Source organism: Watersipora subatra, chromosome 5, assembly GCF_963576615.1.
Source record: "Watersipora subatra chromosome 5, tzWatSuba1.1, whole genome shotgun sequence".
Lineage (NCBI taxonomy): Eukaryota > Metazoa > Bryozoa > Gymnolaemata > Cheilostomatida > Watersiporidae > Watersipora > Watersipora subatra.
In genome coordinates, this window is record NC_088712.1 from 30,972,385 (window position 1) to 30,995,700 (window position 23,316).

The 23,316-nt window shown below is 35.0% G+C and overlaps 2 protein-coding genes across 3 annotated transcripts in view; one reads left to right on the forward strand and one right to left on the reverse strand.

The window, feature by feature from the left end:
- LOC137396538 (acid sphingomyelinase-like phosphodiesterase 3b) overlaps positions 1–21,471 on the reverse strand; it is a 34,174-nt gene extending 12,703 nt beyond the window's left edge. Inside the window, exons 1-5 of one of the 2 annotated variants that reach the window (XM_068082850.1) lie at positions 21,425–21,471; positions 17,098–17,290; positions 13,412–13,539; positions 4,412–4,543; positions 3,951–4,117 (exon numbers count right to left, since the gene is read on the reverse strand). In XM_068082850.1, coding sequence (XP_067938951.1) covers positions 3,951–4,117; positions 4,412–4,543; positions 13,412–13,539; positions 17,098–17,290; positions 21,425–21,434 — 630 coding nt within the window. In that variant the 5' untranslated portion in view covers positions 21,435–21,471. Of the gene's footprint in view, positions 1–3,950; positions 4,118–4,411; positions 4,544–13,411; positions 13,540–17,097; positions 17,291–18,951; positions 19,067–21,424 lie in introns of those variants that run through there. The other variant, XM_068082849.1, reaches the window with a different exon arrangement.
- A 277-nt stretch (positions 21,472–21,748) lies between these two features.
- Positions 21,749–22,928, forward strand: LOC137397274 (serine-aspartate repeat-containing protein I-like). The gene is made up of 2 exons (XM_068083563.1): positions 21,749–21,779; positions 21,922–22,928. The coding sequence occupies exons 1-2, from the start codon at positions 21,749–21,751 to the stop codon at positions 22,926–22,928; spliced, it is 1,038 nt and encodes a 345-aa protein (XP_067939664.1).
- The last annotated feature ends 388 nt before the right edge of the window (positions 22,929–23,316 follow it).

Consider the following 23,316-nt stretch of genomic DNA (forward strand, 5'->3'; position numbering starts at 1 on the left):
CTGGTATGGGAGATAAAAATTCTAAAGGTGCTGTTATGAGAGACAATCGTTAACAGGGGCTGGTATGAGAGACAACAGTTAACAGGTGCTGGTATGAGAGACAACAGTTAACAGGTGCTGGTATCAGAGACAATAGTTAACAGGTGCTGGTATGAGAGACAACAGTTAACAGGTGCTGGTATGAGAAACAACAATTAATAGGTGCTGATTAAATTGTTGAGAGATTCATGTACAATCTATCTCAAGAGTAAAATATACACATGTTCTGAGTTTAGTACTTCATTTCTCTTTGCATCTCTATGCTTTGGTGCATCACTCTATGCTTTGGAACATCACTCTATGTTTTGGTACTTCACTCTATGTTTGGTGCATCACTCTATGCTTTGATGTATCACTCTATGTTTGGTGCACATACTCACCACTTTGTGAATCAATTTTATTGCTGTTATCAAGTAATTATCAAATAATCTTGGCTTAGAATTAAAAACACATATAACTATAAATTGATTATTACTGCTACTGCTATTATTGTTACTACTAGAAATTTCCCTGTCATACAGCCCCTGACCAAAATTATAATGGAAAAAGAAAGGGTACTGCCGGTTGAGAAATGCAGTATTAGCAGTCACATGGCACTGCAGTGCAATGGTAGCTGCAATGGTAGCTGTAATGTACTGGGTGTAATGTACTGGGTGTTATTATGTACAACAAACAGCAATAATGGAAGGAGAAGATTGTATGTTTATATCTCTCCCCTGCAATAGGAGAAATACAATATTAGAAGTAAGATGGCAAGCTGCTGTGTAATATACACAGGCGAGGGAGGGGGCTGTATATCATTGGTCATAGCAACCAATATCAAGAAGTTGTGATATTTATTTAGATTTCTGTATTTATATCTAAAAAACTATGCTGAATTTAAAAATCTAAACAGATTTTAGCTGGTTGTCATAGAAATAGATTTATATCTATAAAAAAATGTAGGCCTATTTCTTGATTTTGCATATATTAAAAATGGCTTGACAGTACCACGATATTGGGCACAGCTGCAGTATCATCAACAAATTTTTAGAAAAATAATAACAGTAACATATTGCACACCATCGGTCACTGTATACTTTGATCTTGTAAATTCGAATGATTATTCTTATAACTAAATCTTATAATAGCCATAATAATCTTATAAAATTGAATAATTATTCTTACATTTGAATATTGTAATAATCTTATAAGAATCGTTAGAAAAATATCATCGTCATTTCCTTTACTTTCACTGTTTTGGACATCAGTTGGAATACCAAAGTACTCATTATAAGTGTCCGAAAACGTCAGAGTCCCGTAAAATCGGCAAAAAAGAAACGATTACTTTTCAGTACTTCTACGTTAATTACAGAAACCTTCGGCAATTGGACAATGCCATAGACTGGTGAAATGTGCACGTTTTTCTCGTGAAATGCGCACGACTTGATGGTTCTACTCTCGGTCGCACGACTTTATCGGCGTTTTGTTGGCCGGTCTTAATTTTGAATAAAATAGGCTTATCAGGTTTTAATAGCAATTTTAGGCCAAATTAATCTGTCTAGTTATGTATTATCCGATCAGATGGGTAAGGTTCAGGATTTTGTCTACAAATTGCAAAAACTTGGTAACATATGTAAATAGGTTTATATGTGTTTTGTATCATTACTATACTTAAACGACTCCATTGAAAAATGGTTAAATTTTTTGATGGGATTTTGGTACAAGGGTTTGGTAACGGCCGTTGACGGATAATTTTTCGGGAGTTGTGTGCGCATATGCATTTATCATAAAGTTTCCAAACAATCGCTTCGTTCGTGTTTGGTCGTGGACTACTATTACTACTACTATTATTACTACTATTATTACTACTATTACTACTACTATTACTACTATTATTACTACTATTATTACTACTATTATTACTACTACTATTACTACAACTCTATTTTACCAGCCTATTTATTCACTATTGAATATAAGTCGAACCTTTTTTGTTCTTCTAGATTTATGTCCGTTAGTAATTAAGTTCAGTATAAGAAACTATTCAAATCCTTGCATTTTACTATAAATTAGCTATGCAGCCTTTAGCTCATAAAAATACAGCTAAAAAATTGCTAGCAACATTTTACACTGTCTTTAAAAATAGGGTTATTTAGTTCAGACAAAAAGAGACAACCGTGACACTACTAATGGTTGCTGCCAAGACAACCTTGACACTAATAATGGTTGCTGACAAGACAACCTTGACACTAATAATGGTTGCTGATGATTGGAGTAGATATTTTTCGCTAATCTTTCTTGTGTTATGGAACACCATAGTTGAATCTAAACAAAGTACATATTTATACAAATAGTAAAAGTGTTTTTTAGCTTTAGTGGATGTAGTTGAAGCAGATTTGGAGTTGTATGATAAGCCTTACTAATTTATTAACTGCATCATTCTATAAATTTATCATATGCATCATTCTATTATCTTATCATACGCATCATTCTATTAATATATCATACGCATCATTCTATTAATTTATCATACACATCATTCTATTAATATATCATACACATCATTCTATTAATATATCATATACATCATTCTATTAATATATCATACACATCATTCTATTAATATATCATATACATCATTCTATTAATATATCATACACATCATTCTATTAATATATCATACACATCATTCTATTAATATATCATACACATCATTCTATTAATATATCATACACATTATTCTATTAATATATCATACGCATCATTCTATTAATTTATCATACACATCATTCTATTAATATATCATACACATCGTTCTATTAATATATCATGCACATCATTCTATTAATATATCATACACATCATTCTATTAATATATCATACACATCATTCTATTAATATATCACACGCATCATTCTATTAATATATCATACGCATCATTCTATTAATTTATCATACACATCATTCTATTAATATATTATACACATCATTCTATTAATATATCATACACATCATTCTATTAATATATCATACGCATCATTCTATTGCTATATCATACACATCATTCTATTAATATATCATACACATCATTCTATTAATATATCATACGCATCATTCTATTGCTATATCATACACATCATTCTATTAATATATCATACACATCATTCTATTAATATATCATACACATCATTCTATTAATATATCATATCATACACATCATTCTATTAATATATCATACACATCATTCTATTAATATATCATACGCATCATTCTATTGCTATATCATACACATCATTCTATTAATATATCATACACATCATTCTATTAATTTATCATACACATCATTCTATTAATATATCATACGCATCATTCTATTATCTTATCATACACATCGTTCTATTAATATATCATACACATCATTCTATTAATATATCATACGCATCATTCTATTGCTATATCATACACATCATTCTATTAATATATCATACGCATCATTCTATTAATTTATCATACACATCGTTCTATTAATATATCATGCACATCATTCTATTAATATATCATACACATCATTCTATTAATATATCATACGCATCATTCTATTGCTATATCATACACATCATTCTATTAATATATCATACACATCATTCTATTAATATATCACACACATCATATCAGGCACTACTAACCACAACCAAGATATTGAAAAGTTCAAAAGTAAGACAACTCTTAAGTACTAAAAACCAACTCTCATACACTTTCAACCTAAACAAGAGTTCAGTGAATATATATATATATATATATACACATATATATACATATATATATATACATATATATATATATATATATATATATATATATATACATATATATGTATATATATGTATATATATACATGTATATGTATATATACAATATCAAGGACTTACCTTAGTAGAATTGGTCCTCGCAAATTGTAGCAGGTCTTCAAGCATTGCAAATTGCTGGCCTGGATCATCAGGAAGGCTTTCATAGACTTTGTTTCCAAGATAGTAGAAGTTAGTATTGAGGGCAGTAGCAACAAGCCCAGACGAGAGTCTCACAGTGTAATATCCATCTGGAACCAAGTGGTATGAGTATTGTACTAGTATATTAGAATAATGAGTAGGCCTACTATACTAGTATATAAAAGTAATGAGTTCTGTACTAGTATATTAGATTATTGGGTACTGTACTAGTATATTAGAGTAACGAGTACTGTACTAGTATATTACTAGTAGATTACAGTCATATTTACTTTACACAATATAAAGTACGTAAATCCAGAACCATCGTTCCACCTTTAGGAAACTAATAGGTAGTATTCTTTTCTTGCTCGTTGCTGTACTATATTCATTGTACCAGAACTCACATTGCCTAAATGACTCTCTCTTGCTTATTTCTCCATCAAACCATCCTAGCCGATTCCAAACATTTGATATATTTGTATAGATTTCGTTGACTGCTGCTGGGAGCTGGTTGTCTGGCACATAATCATGATTTCCTGGAAATAGTATGGAAAATTTAATTGGAAATGTTTAGCTAGCGCATCATTTTAACACACCCAAATAAAAAAATTAATTTGGCATTTCAAACAATGCAATCGACTTGATCTTAAGAATAATAGGTATAACATGAACCCAAACCATGAAACCAACATATACGACATATCTTATGTATATATACGTGTATCTTATGTATATCAGCACAGGTCTGATGTACAGGAAAGGACAAAACTCTCATAATAACTCTGAATAACTAGAGATGAAGTTTAAAGGGGTTCTTGTCAAATACTTTGGCAGCATGTAGAGTACATGTTGTACGTAGTAATCTGGGTATGTCTGGGTAGAATTCTGGGTACTCTTGTACTGATGTTACATATTGACTTTTAGTATGTTACTGATTGACTTTTAGCACCATTACTCTGATATACAAGTCCTAGGAGGAGCTTAATATGATTGCTCTAATATACAAATCCTAGGAGTTTAACATGATTGCTCTAATATGCAAGTCCTAGGAAGAGCTTAACATGATTGCTCTGATATACAAGTCTTAGGAGGAGCTTAACATGATTGCTTTAATAACCATAACTTGGTCTTCTCTGTCATCACTGTTAGAAAGTAGAGGTGTATATATTCCCCCAGCAGCATTATTTTGCTGATAGTACCTACTGATGAAGTAATAGATGATTGCATCCACTCTTAGTAAACTCTTCTTGATTGAAATGAGTTTGTAAATTGCTGTTTATTTGGTCTCCAATCCAATAGTCTGTTTTTTATGTCATGTAGTGAGTTTTAAAGTATTTGTTATGTAGTTATTTTGTGTTAACACTTTGAAGGCTTGTTTTATACATATAAACAAGTCTCCCTGATCCTAAAACATATTAACAACTTGTATATACAAACAGGTCTCCCTGATCCTAGACTATATTAACAACTTGTATATACAAACAGATCTCCCTGATCCTAGACTATATTAACAACTTGTATATACAAACAGGTCTCCCTGATCCTAGACTATATTAACAACTTGTATATACAAACAGGTCTCCCTGATCCTAGACTATATTAACAACTTGTATATACAAACAGGTCTCCCTGATCCTAAACCATATTAACAATTTGTATATACAAACAGGTCTCCCTGATCCCAGACTATATTAACAACTTGTATATACAAACAGGTCTCCCTGATCCTAGACCATATTAACAACTTGTATATACAAACAGGTCTCCCTGATCCTAGACTATATTAACAACTTGTATATACAAACAGGTCTCCCTGATCCCAGACTATATTAACAACTTGTATATACAAACAGGTTCTCCCTGATCCCAGACTATATTAACAACTTGTATATACAAACAGGTCTCCCTGATCCTAGACCATATTAACAATTTGTATATACAAACAGGTCTCCCTGATCCTAGACTATATTAACAACTTGTATATACAAACAGGTCTCCCTGATCCTAGACTATATTAACAACTTGTATATAGAAACAGGTCTCCTTGATCCCAGACTATATTAACAACTTGTATATACAAACAGGTCTCCCTGATCCTAAACCATATTAACAATTTGTATATACAAACAGGTCTCCCTGATCCCAGACTATATTAACAACTTGTATATACAAACAGGTCTCCCTGATCCTAGACCATATTAACAATTTGTATATACAAACAGGTCTCCCTGATCCTAGACTATATTAACAACTTGTATATAGAAACAGGTCTCCTTGATCCCAGACTATATTAACAACTTGTATATACAAACAGGTCTCCCTGATCCTAGACTATATTAACAACTTGTATATACAAACAGGTCTCCCTGATCCTAGACTATATTAACAACTTGTATATACAAACAGGTCTCCCTGATCCTAAACCATATTAACAATTTGTATATACAAACAGGTTCTCCCTGATCCTAGACCATATTAACAACTTGTATATACAAACAGGTCTCCCTGATCCTAGACTATATTAACAACTTGTATATACAAACAGGTCTCCCTGATCCTAAACCATATTAACAATTTGTATATACAAACAGGTTCTCCCTGATCCTAGACTATATTAACAACTTGTATATACAAACAGGTCTCCCTGATCCTAGACTATATTAACAACTTGTATATACAAACAGGTCTCCCTGATCCTAAACCATATTAACAATTTGTATATACAAACAGGTCTCCCTGATCCCAGACTATATTAACAACTTGTATATACAAACAGGTCTCCCTGATCCTAAACCATATTAACAATTTGTATATACAAACAGGTCTCCCTGATCCCAGACTATATTAACAACTTGTATATACAAACAGGTTCTCCCTGATCCCAGACTATATTAACAACTTGTATATACAAACAGGTCTCCCTGATCCCAGACTATATTAACAACTTGTATATACAAACAGGTTCTCCCTGATCCCAGACTATATTAACAACTTGTATATACAAACAGGTCTCCCTGATCCCAGACTATATTAACAACTTGTATATATAAACAGGTCTCCCTGATCCTAGACTATATTAACAACTTGTATATAGAAACAGGTCTCCTTGATCCTAGACTATATTAACAACTTGTATATAGAAACAGGTCTCCTTGATCCCAGACTATATTAACAACTTGTATATACAAACAGGTCTCCCTGATCCTAAACCATATTAACAATTTGTATATACAAACAGGTCTCCCTGATCCCAGACTATATTAACAACTTGTATATATAAACAGGTCTCCCTGATCCTAGACTATATTAACAACTTGTATATAGAAACAGGTCTCCTTGATCCTAGACTATATTAACAACTTGTATATAGAAACAGGTCTCCTTGATCCCAGACTATATTAACAACTTGTATATACAAACAGGTCTCCCTGATCCTAAACCATATTAACAATTTGTATATACAAACAGGTTCTCCCTGATCCTAGACTATATTAACAACTTGTATATACAAACAGGTCTCCCTGATCCTAGACTATATTAACAACTTGTATATACAAACAGGTCTCCCTGATCCTAGACTATATTAACAACTTGTATATACAAACAGGTCTCCCTGATCCTAGACTATATTAACAACTTGTATATATAAACAGGTTCTCCCTGATCCTAGACTATATTAACAACTTGTATATACAAACAGGTCTCCCTGATCCTAGACTATATTAACAACTTGTATATACAAACAGGTCTCCCTGATCCTAGACTATATTAACAACTTGTATATACAAACAGGTTCTCCCTGATCCTAGACTATATTAACAACTTGTATATACAAACAGGTCTCCCTGATCCTAGACTATATTAACAACTTGTATATACAAACAGGTCTCCCTGATCCTAAACCATATTAACAATTTGTATATACAAACAGGTCTCCCTGATCCTAGACCATATTAACAACTTGTATATACAAACAGGTCTCCCTGATCCTAGACTATATTAACAACTTGTATATACAAACAGGTCTCCCTGATCCCAGACTATATTAACAACTTGTATATACAAACAGGTTCTCCCTGATCCCAGACTATATTAACAACTTGTATATACAAACAGGTCTCCCTGATCCTAGACCATATTAACAATTTGTATATACAAACAGGTCTCCCTGATCCTAGACTATATTAACAACTTGTATATACAAACAGGTCTCCCTGATCCTAGACCATATTAACAATTTGTATATACAAACAGATCTCCCTGATCCTAGACTATATTAACAACTTGTATATACAAACAGGTCTCCCTGATCCTAGACTATATTAACAACTTGTATATAGAAACAGGTCTCCTTGATCCCAGACTATATTAACAACTTGTATATACAAACAGGTCTCCCTGATCCTAAACCATATTAACAATTTGTATATACAAACAGGTCTCCCTGATCCCAGACTATATTAACAACTTGTATATACAAACAGGTCTCCCTGATCCTAGACCATATTAACAATTTGTATATACAAACAGGTCTCCCTGATCCTAGACTATATTAACAACTTGTATATAGAAACAGGTCTCCTTGATCCCAGACTATATTAACAACTTGTATATACAAACAGGTCTCCCTGATCCTAGACTATATTAACAACTTGTATATACAAACAGGTCTCCCTGATCCTAGACTATATTAACAACTTGTATATACAAACAGGTCTCCCTGATCCTAAACCATATTAACAATTTGTATATACAAACAGGTTCTCCCTGATCCTAGACCATATTAACAACTTGTATATACAAACAGGTCTCCCTGATCCTAGACTATATTAACAACTTGTATATACAAACAGGTCTCCCTGATCCTAAACCATATTAACAATTTGTATATACAAACAGGTTCTCCCTGATCCTAGACTATATTAACAACTTGTATATACAAACAGGTCTCCCTGATCCTAGACTATATTAACAACTTGTATATACAAACAGGTCTCCCTGATCCTAAACCATATTAACAATTTGTATATACAAACAGGTCTCCCTGATCCCAGACTATATTAACAACTTGTATATACAAACAGGTCTCCCTGATCCTAAACCATATTAACAATTTGTATATACAAACAGGTCTCCCTGATCCCAGACTATATTAACAACTTGTATATACAAACAGGTTCTCCCTGATCCCAGACTATATTAACAACTTGTATATACAAACAGGTCTCCCTGATCCCAGACTATATTAACAACTTGTATATACAAACAGGTTCTCCCTGATCCCAGACTATATTAACAACTTGTATATACAAACAGGTCTCCCTGATCCCAGACTATATTAACAACTTGTATATATAAACAGGTCTCCCTGATCCTAGACTATATTAACAACTTGTATATAGAAACAGGTCTCCTTGATCCTAGACTATATTAACAACTTGTATATAGAAACAGGTCTCCTTGATCCCAGACTATATTAACAACTTGTATATACAAACAGGTCTCCCTGATCCTAAACCATATTAACAATTTGTATATACAAACAGGTCTCCCTGATCCTAAACCATATTAACAACTTGTATATACAAACAGGTCTCCCTGATCCCAGACTATATTAACAACTTGTATATATAAACAGGTCTCCCTGATCCCAGACTATATTAACAATTTGTATATACAAACAGGTCTCCCTGATCCCAGACTATATTAACAACTTGTATATACAAACAGGTTCTCCCTGATCCCAGACTATATTAACAACTTGTATATACAAACAGGTCTCCCTGATCCTAGACTATATTAACAACTTGTATATACAAACAGGTTCTCCCTGATCCTAGACTATATTAACAACTTGTATATACAAACAGGTCTCCCTGATCCTAAACCATATTAACAATTTGTATATACAAACAGGTCTCCCTGATCCTAGACCATATTAACAACTTGTATATACAAACAGGTCTCCCTGATCCTAGACTATATTAACAACTTGTATATACAAACAGGTCTCCCTGATCCTAGACTATATTAACAACTTGTATATATAAACAGGTTCTCCCTGATCCTAGACTATATTAACAACTTGTATATACAAACAGGTCTCCCTGATCCTAGACTATATTAACAACTTGTATATACAAACAGGTCTCCCTGATCCTAGACTATATTAACAACTTGTATATACAAACAGGTCTCCCTGATCCTAGACCATATTAACAACTTGTATATACAAACAGGTCTCCCTGATCCTAGACTATATTAACAACTTGTATATACAAACAGGTCTCCCTGATCCTAGACTATATTAACAACTTGTATATACAAACAGGTCTCCCTGATCCTAAACCATATTAACAATTTGTATATACAAACAGGTCTCCCTGATCCTAGACTATATTAACAACTTGTATATACAAACAGGTCTCCCTGATCCTAGACTATATTAACAACTTGTATATACAAACAGGTCTCCCTGATCCTAAACCATATTAACAATTTGTATATACAAACAGGTCTCCCTGATCCTAGACTATATTAACAACTTGTATATACAAACAGGTCTCCCTGATCCTAGACCATATTAACAACTTGTATATACAAACAGGTCTCCCTGATCCTAAACCATATTAACAATTTGTATATACAAACAGGTCTCCCTGATCCTAGACTATATTAACAACTTGTATATACAAACAGATCTCCCTGATCCTAGACTATATTAACAACTTGTATATACAAACAGGTCTCCCTGATCCTAAACCATATTAACAACTTGTATATACAAACAGGTCTCCCTGATCCTAAACCATATTAACAACTTGTATATACAAACAGGTCTCCCTGATCCTAAACCATATTAACAATTTGTATATACAAACAGGTCTCCCTGATCCCAGACTATATTAACAACTTGTATATACAAACAGGTCTCCCTGATCCTAGACCATATTAACAACTTGTATATACAAACAGGTCTCCCTGATCCTAGACTATATTAACAACTTGTATATACAAACAGGTCTCCCTGATCCCAGACCATATTAACAACTTGTATATACAAACAGGTCTCCTTGATCCCAGACTATATTAACAACTTGTATATACAAACAGGTCTCCCTGATCCTAGACTATATTAACAACTTGTATATACAAACAGGTCTCCCTGATCCTAAACCATATTAACAATTTGTATATACAAACAGGTCTCCCTGATCCCAGACTATATTAACAACTTGTATATACAAACAGGTCTCCCTGATCCTAGACCATATTAACAACTTGTATATACAAACAGGTCTCCCTGATCCTAGACTATATTAACAACTTGTATATATAAACAGGTCTCCCTGATCCTAGACTATATTAACAACTTGTATATACAAACAGGTCTCCCTGATCCTAGACTATATTAACAACTTGTATATACAAACAGATCTCCCTGATCCTAGACTATATTAACAACTTGTATATACAAACAGGTCTCCCTGATCCTAGACTATATTAACAACTTGTATATACAAACAGATCTCCCTGATCCTAGACTATATTAACAACTTGTATATACAAACAGGTCTCCCTGATCCTAGACTATATTAACAACTTGTATATACAAACAGGTCTCCCTGATCCCAGACTATATTAACAACTTGTATATACAAACAGATCTCCCTGATCCTAAACCATATTAACAATTTGTATATACAAACAGGTCTCCCTGATCCTAGACTATATTAACAACTTGTATATACAAACAGGTCTCCCTGATCCCAGACTATATTAACAACTTGTATATACAAACAGGTCTCCCTGATCCTAGACCATATTAACAACTTGTATATACAAACAGGTCTCCCTGATCCTAGACTATATTAACAACTTGTATATACAAACAGATCTCCCTGATCCTAGACTATATTAACAACTTGTATATACAAACAGGTCTCCCTGATCCTAGACTATATTAACAACTTGTATATACAAACAGATCTCCCTGATCCTAGACTATATTAACAACTTGTATATACAAACAGGTCTCCCTGATCCTAGACCATATTAACAACTTGTATATACAAACAGGTCTCCCTGATCCTAGACTATATTAACAACTTGTATATATAAACAGGTCTCCCTGATCCTAGACTATATTAACAACTTGTATATACAAACAGGTCTCCCTGATCCTAGACTATATTAACAACTTGTATATACAAACAGGTCTCCCTGATCCCAGACTATATTAACAACTTGTATATACAAACAGGTCTCCTTGATCCCAGACTATATTAACAACTTGTATATACAAACAGGTCTCCCTGATCCTAGACTATATTAACAACTTGTATATACAAACAGGTCTCCCTGATCCTAGACTATATTAACAACTTGTATATACAAACAGGTCTCCCTGATCCCAGACCATATTAACAACTTGTATATACAAACAGGTCTCCCTGATCCTAGACTATATTAACAACTTGTATATACAAACAGGTCTCCCTGATCCTAGACTATATTAACAACTTGTATATATAAACAGGTCTCCCTGATCCTAGACTATATTAACAACTTGTATATACAAACAGGTCTCCCTGATCCTAGACCATATTAACAATTTGTATATACAAACAGGTCTCCCTGATCCTAGACTATATTAACAACTTGTATATACAAACAGGTCTCCCTGATCCTAGACCATATTAACAACTTGTATATACAAACAGGTCTCCCTGATCCCAGACTATATTAACAACTTGTATATACAAACAGGTCTCCCTGATCCCAGACTATATTAACAACTTGTATATACAAACAGGTCTCCTTGATCTGGTCTCCCTGATCCGGAAGCTCTGGCGGCTTACTCTTATAACTCATCCATTATTTCTCTCAAATAGCCAAAATCAAAAGGAGTCCATAGTAAAAGGTCTATTAGTTTTTATCATAAAAGATTGTCATTAAAAAGAAACCTCTTTATTGTTCCTTAAAAATTCGTCTTATGCGGTTGTATACTGAACTCAATTTTACATTACATGTAGTTGAGTATTTGTCCAGGCTACACTAGTTTCATCGTACCATAGTAAACTCGCTGTTCTGCTGCTTGCAAAATAAGGAAAAATGCTCCAAATGAAATAGTGTGTGTAATTCAACATTATGGTGAAATTCTTATAAAACAATCCAGCTAGAAAAGAATAGTGAACTAGAACCATAAATGTTAGCAGTGTTTGTACAATTCAGCTGTATGCAAGAATAAAGTTTGCTCTATTTGTATATAATTCTACCAAGTGAGCTATTTATTCAGGCTCTACTGCCCGCACCCGCACAAATCAAACAAACTAAAAAGCCTAGGCGTTAACTTCTTACGAATGATTTAGCTCATGAAGTTACATAGACTTAGGTAAATTCACCTAAAGAGCTGATTACCGGTACGTCAGGGAAGGCCTCATTCATCATCTCACTGAGAACAGTCACTATATCTACTATCTCTTCCTTAGTCCCGACTGATCCTTCCTTCCAGTAGTGTAATGCAGTGTCTCTAGAAACACAATTATATATGGTGAAACTAGAAATAGGTAAACGATATTACTATTTTTTATATAAAATCTTAAATTTGTGATACTAGATGTCTAGTGTAATCATCGGTCAGCAATTAATTATATAGAGCATCCAATTGTAATCATATCTAGCTATTCATATCTCATTTATTATATAGTGCTAGTACTCTGGGAGTCTCGAGTAATCTAATTGTCAAGATGCCAAAAAATCGCAGAGAGTAACTATATGAACAATAATTCTTAAAATAAATGATTGTGGCGAGTGATGGCAAGTGATAGCAGGTGATAGCAGGTGATAGCAGGTGATGGCTGCTAGTATTACTACCCTGCCAGTATTGGTAGAGATCATCAGTTGTAATTAGCAACTGTACTATTATTCAAAATGAGGCAATATAGTTAATTGGTGCAGGTGGAAGTGTTGGTTTGTCACATTGTAAGTTACAAGTTCAAATCTTGTTGAAAACAATTCTTTTTTATCCTTCAGACATAGCTGTCAGACGGACAGACAGACAGGGCATTTATTATGTCAAAGAATTGCAGTAACCAATTAGATTGCAGTAGGTTTGCAGTAACCAATTAGGTTGCAGTAAACAAGTTAAAGAAGCTGTAGTGGCAGAACGCTGAGACCAGGGGCGGCTGCTCTGGCCTACGAGTCAAGTCAACAAAGAGTCGAGTGGAACCAACAAAGAGCTGACACAGCGATACGGTAATGGGCAGAGCTTAACGATAATGCGCGCTTTTCAAAAGTGAAGAAATGAATAGGAAGACAGAGATAGCAGCAGTGTTTCTGCATTACTTTTACTGTATGTGCACACAATTCCCATGTACTAAAATATATCATCATCATCATAGCAGTCTGTCGATACAACAATGACTGTCCTCATTTTGGTCTGATCAAATATTTCCAACCATCTTGATTCTTAGCTCTTTCTTGTTAACCATTCCTGTCCATATCCAGCTTCTTCCTGTTTTGCGTCACGGTGTCTTTGAATCGCAACCTGGGCCTTCCTTGGTTATGCTTTCCTCCCTAAAGCCGAGAACAGAGAAGTTGTCAAGGCAAGCGCTTTGATCCATTCCCTCGGCATGTCCAAGCCATCTAAAATTCAGCTGTATTAGAATGGACTTAGGTGGTGTTATGACTGCTCTTCTCGATACTTCACCACTGACGATCTTGTCTCTCCATGAGATACCCACGGTTGCATGATACCAAGATGTCGCATCACATGTGCCTGCAGCCTGTCAGGCTGCACGCCATATGCAGTTCATGTCTCAGCACTATATACAGGAAGACAGCCAGCTTAGTAGAGTAGCTCGATTAACCTGGAACTTAACTTTGATTGGTACATGGTGGTTGTTCCAGAGTCTGGATCTCAAGTTCTCATATACTGCACACACATTTCCCAATCTCAATGAGATTTCATTATCCAGCCTAGCATTGTCAGCTGCAGTGCTTCCGGGGTGCTTGAAAGATTTACACTGTACCAAAGATCCGTCGTTCATGGTAACTGAGCCATGTTTGATTACTCCGCTAAGAAACTTTGGTGGCTTAAAAAGACATTCTGCCTTCTTAATATTGATTTTTAGGTTACACTTTCTTGCAGTCACCTAAATCTGTTGACTAGGAATTGTATCACATCAAGTTGGTGAGCTACCAGAACACTATCGTCTGCAAAAAGCAGATCTCTCACTAGTCTTGTTGTTCTTTTGGTTTTTGATTTGAAGTGGGCAATATTAAACAGATCTGCTTCTTTTCTGGACTGCATACAGACCCTCTCCGAGCTGTCCTTGAAAGCAACTTCAAGCATTGCAGACAGGTAAAAAGAGAAGAATGTCGATGTAAGCACACACCCTTGCTATGCTCCATTGCTGACTTCAAAGTAACTAGAGATAGAATCGCTCATAGCTACATCTGCCTGCATGCCTGTGTGGAGAGCCTCAATGATGCTAACAAATTTATCTATGCAGCCAAACCTTTGAACTCGCCAAAGACCAACTCTAGACACAGTGTCAAAAGCCTTACTGAAGTCAACAAATACAACATATAGGGGCATGGTTATATTAAAATATATACTTGTGAAATCTATATTGATATTGTTGCTCGGTGTATTTATACTTGTGAAACAGTAAAGGGAACGACAGTTTCCTTTACAAAGCTACACAGTCAAAGGTCAAAAAAGCTACAGTAATTATTACTTGCGATTTATATATTAAAAGTCTGATAAAATGGATAAATCCTAAATTTCTAACTCTGGGCTGCTCTAATGAATTGAGGAGAATGTTTTATCTAGTAACATGACGCGATACTGAGAAAGCACAAATATTCTGCATTAGCTCGCAAACTTTTTGTATTACATATGCTAGTATGGATATTGGTGCTCAATATTCATATAAATTGTTGACAAAAATGGTACTCACAAGTTTAAGGCTACTTGGCATTCAAGGTTACTAATTTGAGATTGGATGCTATATATATCGGCTGATAAATTGTATCTGTTATTTGTAGCTACTCAATAATTTTTTATTTCATTTATATGTGCTATATAACTATGTACATGTATATGGTACAGCAACATCACTGGTTCATTACTCAATCATGTACACGCAGTGCTTACAATACTTGGTTATTTGGGGAGGGAGAGAGAAAGGGAAAGAGAGGGAGAGAGAAAAAGAGAAGAGGGAAAAGAAGAGAGAGAAGGAGGGGAGAGAAAGAGGGGAGAGAGGGAGGGGGAGAGAGAGGGGGGAGAGAAAGGGGAGAGAGAGAGAGAGAGAGGAAAAGAGAGAGGGAAAGAGAGAGCGAGAGAAAAAGAGAGAGAGAGAGAGGGAGAAAGAGAGAGAGGGAAAGAGAGAGCGAGAGAAAGAGAGAGGGAAAGAGAGAGTGAGAGAAAGAGAGAGAAGGAGAGAGAGAGGGGGGAGAGAAAGGGGGAGAGAAGGAGGGGAGAGAGAGGGAGGGGGGAGAGAGAGGGGAATGGAGAAAGGAAGAGAGAGAGGGCAATGGAGAAAGGGGGGAGAGAGGGATGTGGGGGCGAGAGAGAGAGAGGGAGGGGGGGGGGAAGAGGGAGAGAGAGAAAGAGGGGAATGGAGAGAGGGAGAGAAAGAGGGGGAGAGAAAGAGGGGAATGGAGAGAGGGAGAGAAAGAGGGGGAGAGAAAGAGGGGAATGGAGAGAGGGAGAGAGAGAAACTTATAACCAGGCAAGTGCATTTTCGATTACTGAAGAAGATTTATTATTTCATGTAACTTCTTAAAAAGAATAGAAAATGAGTGTGGCAACAGCAGAGTGAGCCGATAACACAATAAATTTTATCTCGATGCTTGTTTTATACAAGCATCATCCCAATAGGATCGGGCTGATGCTTGTTTAGTGCCAATTGGCATCAGTGGAAATTTGTGTAACTCATGTTTTAGCCACAGGTCCTTGAAAACAATGTTGCAAACAGAGCAGTACTTACCCAGTCCATAGAATGAAGTCTGGTTGACTTTTGTAACACGGGCTTTTGCCATAGGTCCTGGAAAACAATGTTGCAAACGGAGTACTACTTACCCAGTCCATAGAATGAAATCTGGTTGACTTTCTATACGTTTCATTGCATCAAGTGCTGACTTGACCAGCTGGAGATTAGAATCACAGTACTCAGAGCCCCATGGCAGAATTGACTTAACATCAAGTACGCATGACCTTTTCTCCACCTTCAGCAACGGGTCATAATGAAAGTCCGAAATGTGCCAAAACTTTCCTAAAGTGTTGGTATATCAAAATCATACATTGTAATTAAAGAAATGAAAATCAAATTTCAAAGAGTTTGGTTTGACGCATTAAATAGAGAATGCCTAGTTTCGATAGTCCTGGCTCCTTTCTCCTAGCACTCCAAATTACATTTATAGCTAATTTGTTACGCTGATTGATATATGCTGATTGTGTTGTAAGTGTTGCTGTGTCATCTTTATGCATCCCGATCATAACATAATCAGGATAAGCCAACATATTTCCAGCTTTAATTCAAGTCATAATCCTTACAAGCTTGTAGTTTCACTCTACCTAAAATCACTAGTCATGTAAACACAATCATAAGCAAAACGTAATATATAAGAAGCCGCATACTTATGTACGCATATATCTTCTAGCTGTAGACGTTATTTTTGTCTAAATAAACTTATATCATACATGTGTTGTCCACATTGCAGTTTTAGTAAACCCATATTTTCTACTTCCACCATTTCCTACTTGCTATACTCATCGTTCAGATAACCACTTTGTCTTCTACTGAAGCTCTTGGCTTTATTTTAGTCCCCATCAGCCGTGGTCTAGTGGTCTAAAAGGCTTGAAATACCAAGATCACAGAGACATTGTTTGTGTAATACTGGCTCTTAAAAACATGCACCACCTCTGCTCGCAATCACCTAAGCAGACATCACACTCAATTTTGAAGGAATTGCTCACGTTCTACATGTACATGTTGTCACATGCAATATCTACATGTACATGTTGTCACAAGCCACATGTACATGTTGTCACATGCCATATCTACATGTACATATTGTCACATGCTACATGTACATGTTGTCACTTGCCTCAGCGCACAGACATAAGGCGAGCCACTGATTTGAAGTCTGTTCTAGAATGTGCCAGAATGTGTAACAACAAGTGGCTCATCTTATTGCTCATAAGCATTATGGACTGATGAAAATGAAGAACCTTCAGTCTATAGACTGAATTTCATTGACTGGGTATTAATCTTGGATATTAATCTTGGATATAAATCTTGGATATTAATCTTGGATATTATTCTTGTATATGTCTTGGAGCACCCAAGATTAATACAATCATCAGCAAATCAGTTAAATTTCTCACGCAGCCATCAAAGCTTTAGCTACATAGCATAATTTCTCACATAGCCATGAAAGCTTTCTGCTATATAGCATAATAGTACACAATTATTAATGGTGCTTCTAGTCAAATCAGTCTTGCAAAAGTGTTGACTGGTTTTACTGGGTTGTTTACTGCGTTACAATGTCTTACTCGTTAACCAAGATACCAATTCGTTGAATATGGAGGCATTATCAAAAGTCTAATACATTATTCAAATATTTCAGCACAGATCTTTTATGTTGCATCTGCTGCTGCATTACCAATATTTCAACCAAGAGTCAGGAAACAGCTTGGTACAGAGGCTGAGGAGAAGCAGTTTAAACAAAGCAGCTGTTTTACTTTAATATAAGCTATTTTAAACTAACAAGTCGACTTGTAAAAGTAGTAATTACTAGTGACTCAATGCTACACGCCCCTTCCTTATGTCTTATTAAATTGGAAGGGCTTCAGGCTAAATGAGGTTCTAGAGTTACAATTCTAGAGTACACCTATATGAGTCGTGAGGCTAGTTTAGTATATGCTGCTTACCCCCTTGATTAGCGCTAACCAATACAAAAGTAGTTAAACTCAGATAGAAAGATGCCCGCATTGTCTTGCCGATGCGTTTAATCAATCAACACAAACTATGAGAAGCCTAGTTGTGAGAGGCAACTTACTAGATAACGCGGTTGCTAGAGAGTTCTTATCTATAGACAGGAGGTTATGATATGCATGAATCATCCCTGATAGGAAACTTCATTCAACGGACATCGACTACGCTTCATATAATGAGTAGTAGCGCTAAAAAACTTGGCATGATTATGCAGCAGTCAAACATGAACACAGCCATTTGGACAAATATGTCTGTGTGATAAGCACAGTTGAGTGCAAATAATTTTTGTTACGCTCTTAATTTTTGATGCAATAAGTAACTGTAGTAATTAAGGATGCTGTAGTAACTGAGGAAACTGTAGTAACTAAGGAAGCTATAGTAACTAAGGAAGCTTTAGTAACTAAGGAAGCTATAGTAACTAAGGAAGCTATAGTAATTAAGTAAGCTATAGTAATTAAGTAAGCTATAGTAATTAAGGATGCTGCGGTAACTAAGGAAGCTGTAGTAACTAAAGCAGCTGTAGAAACTAAGGAAGCTTTAGTAACTAGGGAAGCTATAGTAATTAGGGATGCTGTGGTAACTAAGGAAGCTGTAGTAACTAAGGAAGCTGTAGTAACAAAGGAGGCTGTAGAAACTAAGGATGCTGTAGTAACTAAGGATGCTGTAGTAACTAAGGATGCTGTAGTAACTAAGGATGTTGTAGTAACTAAGGAAGCTGTAGTAACTAAGGAAGCTGTAGTAACTAAGGAAACTATAGTAACTAAGGAAGCTACAGTAACTAAGAAAGCTATAGTAACTAAGGAAGCTATAGTAATTAAGGAAGCTATAGTAATTGAAGAAGCTGTAGTGACTGAGGAAGCTGTGGTAACTGAGGAAGCTGTAGTAACTGAGGAAGCTGTAATAACTAACGAAGCTAGAGTAACTAAAGAAGCTTTAATAACTAGGGAAGCTGTAGTAACTAACAAAGCTGTAGTAACAAAGGAAGTTGTAATAGCTAACCCATTCAGGACTAATTAGTTATTGGTTGACTGCTCCCCCAGCCCAATTAATTTTTCACTAGCCTTACAATTAAAATAGAGCTACACAAAATTGAGTATAACTAGAGTTCTTTTCAAAATAATCTTGATTTGTTTTTTGCAGCATAACAAAGACATTCCAGGCTACAATGTGATATAAATTTTTGTGCACCTTTACAAATTCTACTGACCACAATTTCTAATAATTTTGTGAACTTTTTTTTATCAAAATTGTTTTTCATGTTTCGTAGCAGCTCACAAGCAGTTTTTTGATACTGACATTGTTGGACCTATGTTAGATTGATAGCAAACTTTATCAGCAGCAAATAAAAAAAAAGATTTCACAATTCCGAGCAATAGAACAGGTGTTACTAGCTTTTAACCAACACTACGTCACTGACAGTTTTATCAATTATATAATCAAACAATTTGTTAATTTATATTGAAATGCATTGCAGAGGTTATTATGAATATATTATGCATAAAAAATACTCAAGTTACCAGCTAACAGACAATCAATTACTAGCAAAAAAAATAGGTGTAAAAATACAGTAAAAAATATTGTAAAAAATACAGTAAAAATGAATATGCATGAAAACGAAACAATATATACATGTATAATAAGGGTGTGTTCATTAAAAAATTATGACACGGTGAGAGTTATTTGATGCCAACTACACATGCATATTTGCTGCCATTATAAGTTAGTTGATGCAGTATTCATCAAATATTGGTGTTGAAGCCCTAGGCTCATCAACAATGGCATCATCACTCACAAGCCCTTGACTGTCTTCACCTACATGTAGCAAATATGATCGGTAGTAAGCAACCTATTTGCCTTCAAACTTCTTGTACAGCCTAGAAAAAATTGTGCTTTAGTAGTTTTTCAGGGTAAATACCTAATAAAAAATTGAAAATAAGTAGTCTACTGCAGCTAACAATTGGTAATACAAATTGCAAATATTTTTTGATACTGTAAATATAAACACAAAAAGTCATGAAGATGATTACTGTGGTAAGTGTCCCCTATCGACCAATATTAGAGTTTAGTGGTTGAGGCTAGTTTATAGTAGATGTTGAGGTTGAGAAGTATATGCTTGACTAATTGTGGGTTGAACAATTGGATATAAATGAAATAAGAAATTTTTATTATCTTGTAGTTCTACAAGGAAATCATAAAACTATTGTTTATTATGGGGTAATAGAGTGATGAGTTCATGCTGCAAAAAGATCTAAATTTTATTGGATTGAAAATGTTATAATCATGTGTATCATGAAAAAAATCCATATCTTACACTGTTAGAATAAAGTTTGTTAGAAATTCACAAGAAAAATTTCGGCTTTTATCGTTTTTTTTTCGGTAAAATTCTATAAATAGCCACATAAAACTTACCTTCTTCCATCAGAAAATTCTCATTTTCTTCTTGAACATTACTTTTGTTGCTATTTTCTTCCCCTGAGCTGATTACTGCATCTAATTCACTTAAAAATTTTGCCATCGTTCGGATAAACCTTTTCCAATATGGCGATCATCAAATTTCCAAAACAGTTGATATCTATCACATAATTTGTTAGTTAAAACTTTCTTGTCCAATCACATATTTGGTATCAAAATGATGCCCAGACTCTTAAACTTCGTTTGTTGAATGAATAAAACCGATGTACCTAAACAGCTAAGCAATAGAGCAAATCAAAGTTTAACCCGAGTACTTCGGGAATGGGCCCTGGAGAGCACAACTCTTCCCGAGGTATTCGGGAACAGTCCTGAGTGGGAAGCTATAGTAATTAGGGATGCTGTGGTAACTAAGGAAGCTGTAGTAACTAAGGAAGCTGTAGTAACAAAGGAGGCTGTAGAAACTAAGGATGCTGTAGTAACTAAGGATGCTGTAGTAACTAAGGATGCTGTAGTAACTAAGGATGTTGTAGTAACTAAGGAAGCTGTAGTAACTAAGGAAGCTGTAGTAACTAAGGAAACTATAGTAACTAAGGAAGCTACAGTAACTAAGAAAGCTATAGTAACTAAGGAAGCTATAGTAATTAAGGAAGCTATAGTAATTGAAGAAGCTGTAGTGACTGAGGAAGCTGTGGTAACTGAGGAAGCTGTAGTAACTGAGGAAGCTGTAATAACTAACGAAGCTAGAGTAACTAAAGAAGCTTTAATAACTAGGGAAGCTGTAGTAACTAACAAAGCTGTAGTAACAAAGGAAGTTGTAATAGCTAAGGAAGCTGTAGTAATTGAGGATGCTGTAGTAACTAAGGATGCTGTAGTAACTAAGGATGTTGTAGTAACGGAGGAAGCTGTAGTAAGTGAGGAAGCTATAGTAACTAAGGAAGCTATAGTAACTAAGGAAGCTATAACAACTAAGGAAGCTATAGTAACTAAGGAAGCTGTAGAAACTAATGAAGCTATAGTAACTGAGGAAGCTATAGTAACTGAAGAAGCTATAGTAACTAAGGAAGCTGTAGTAACAAAGGAAGCTGTAGTAATTAAGGAAGCTCTAGTAACTAAGAAAGCTGTATTAACTAAGGAAGCTATAGTGACTAAAAAAGCTATAATAACTAAGGAAGCTTTAGTAACTAAGGAAGCTATAGTAATTGAGAAAGCTGTAGTAACTGAGAGAGTTGTAGTAACTGAGGAAGTTGTGGTAACTAAGGAAGTTGTGATAACTGAGGAATCTGTAGTAACCAAACAAGCTGTAGTAACCAAGGAAGCTATAGTAACTAGTGAAGCTTTAGTAACTAGGAAAGCTGTAATAACTAGGGAAGCTATAGTAACTAAGGAAGCTATAGCAACTAAGGAAGCTATAGAAACTAAGGAAGCTATAGAAACTAAGGAAAGGCTGTTCTTGCTTAGATTACTGATGAGAAACTATTTTGGACAAGTCAGCTCCAAATAAAAATATGAAAAGGAATACGCAGAATGTGAAAAACTGCGCGTCTGCTCGTCTGTGCATCTGCGCGTTTGTGTGTCTGCACATCTGCACTAGTAAACGTTGTACATTGCCGCATTTTCTGTCTCATTTAATCTAATCTTTAGACCCATATGCTTCGGTGCCTCTTACGAAATCACTACAAAATTTGGTCTCAATGCAACATCTGGTTTCTGAAGACCAGCCTCTTAAACATAAGCGTTTTGGTGGAAAACGAAAGATATCCCAGGATATGCCGGGCTTACGCTAGTACCTATTATTAACATAAGTAATAAATCTATATTTATAAACCTCAATGTTTGTGTGTCTGTTATTCTGTAATTCTATGAATCGGTATGTCCAGCTATGGCTATTA

What these genes read in the sequence shown, in the direction of transcription:
- LOC137397274 (XM_068083563.1), top strand. Translation starts at nt 21,749, where the DNA reads ATGGGCCCTGGAGAGCACAACTCTTCCCGAG. An exon ending in AGAGCACAACTCTTCCCGAG is followed by an intron (nt 21,780 to 21,921) that starts GTATTCGGGAAC and finishes AGGATGCTGTAG; the next exon opens with TAACTAAGGATGCTGTAGTA.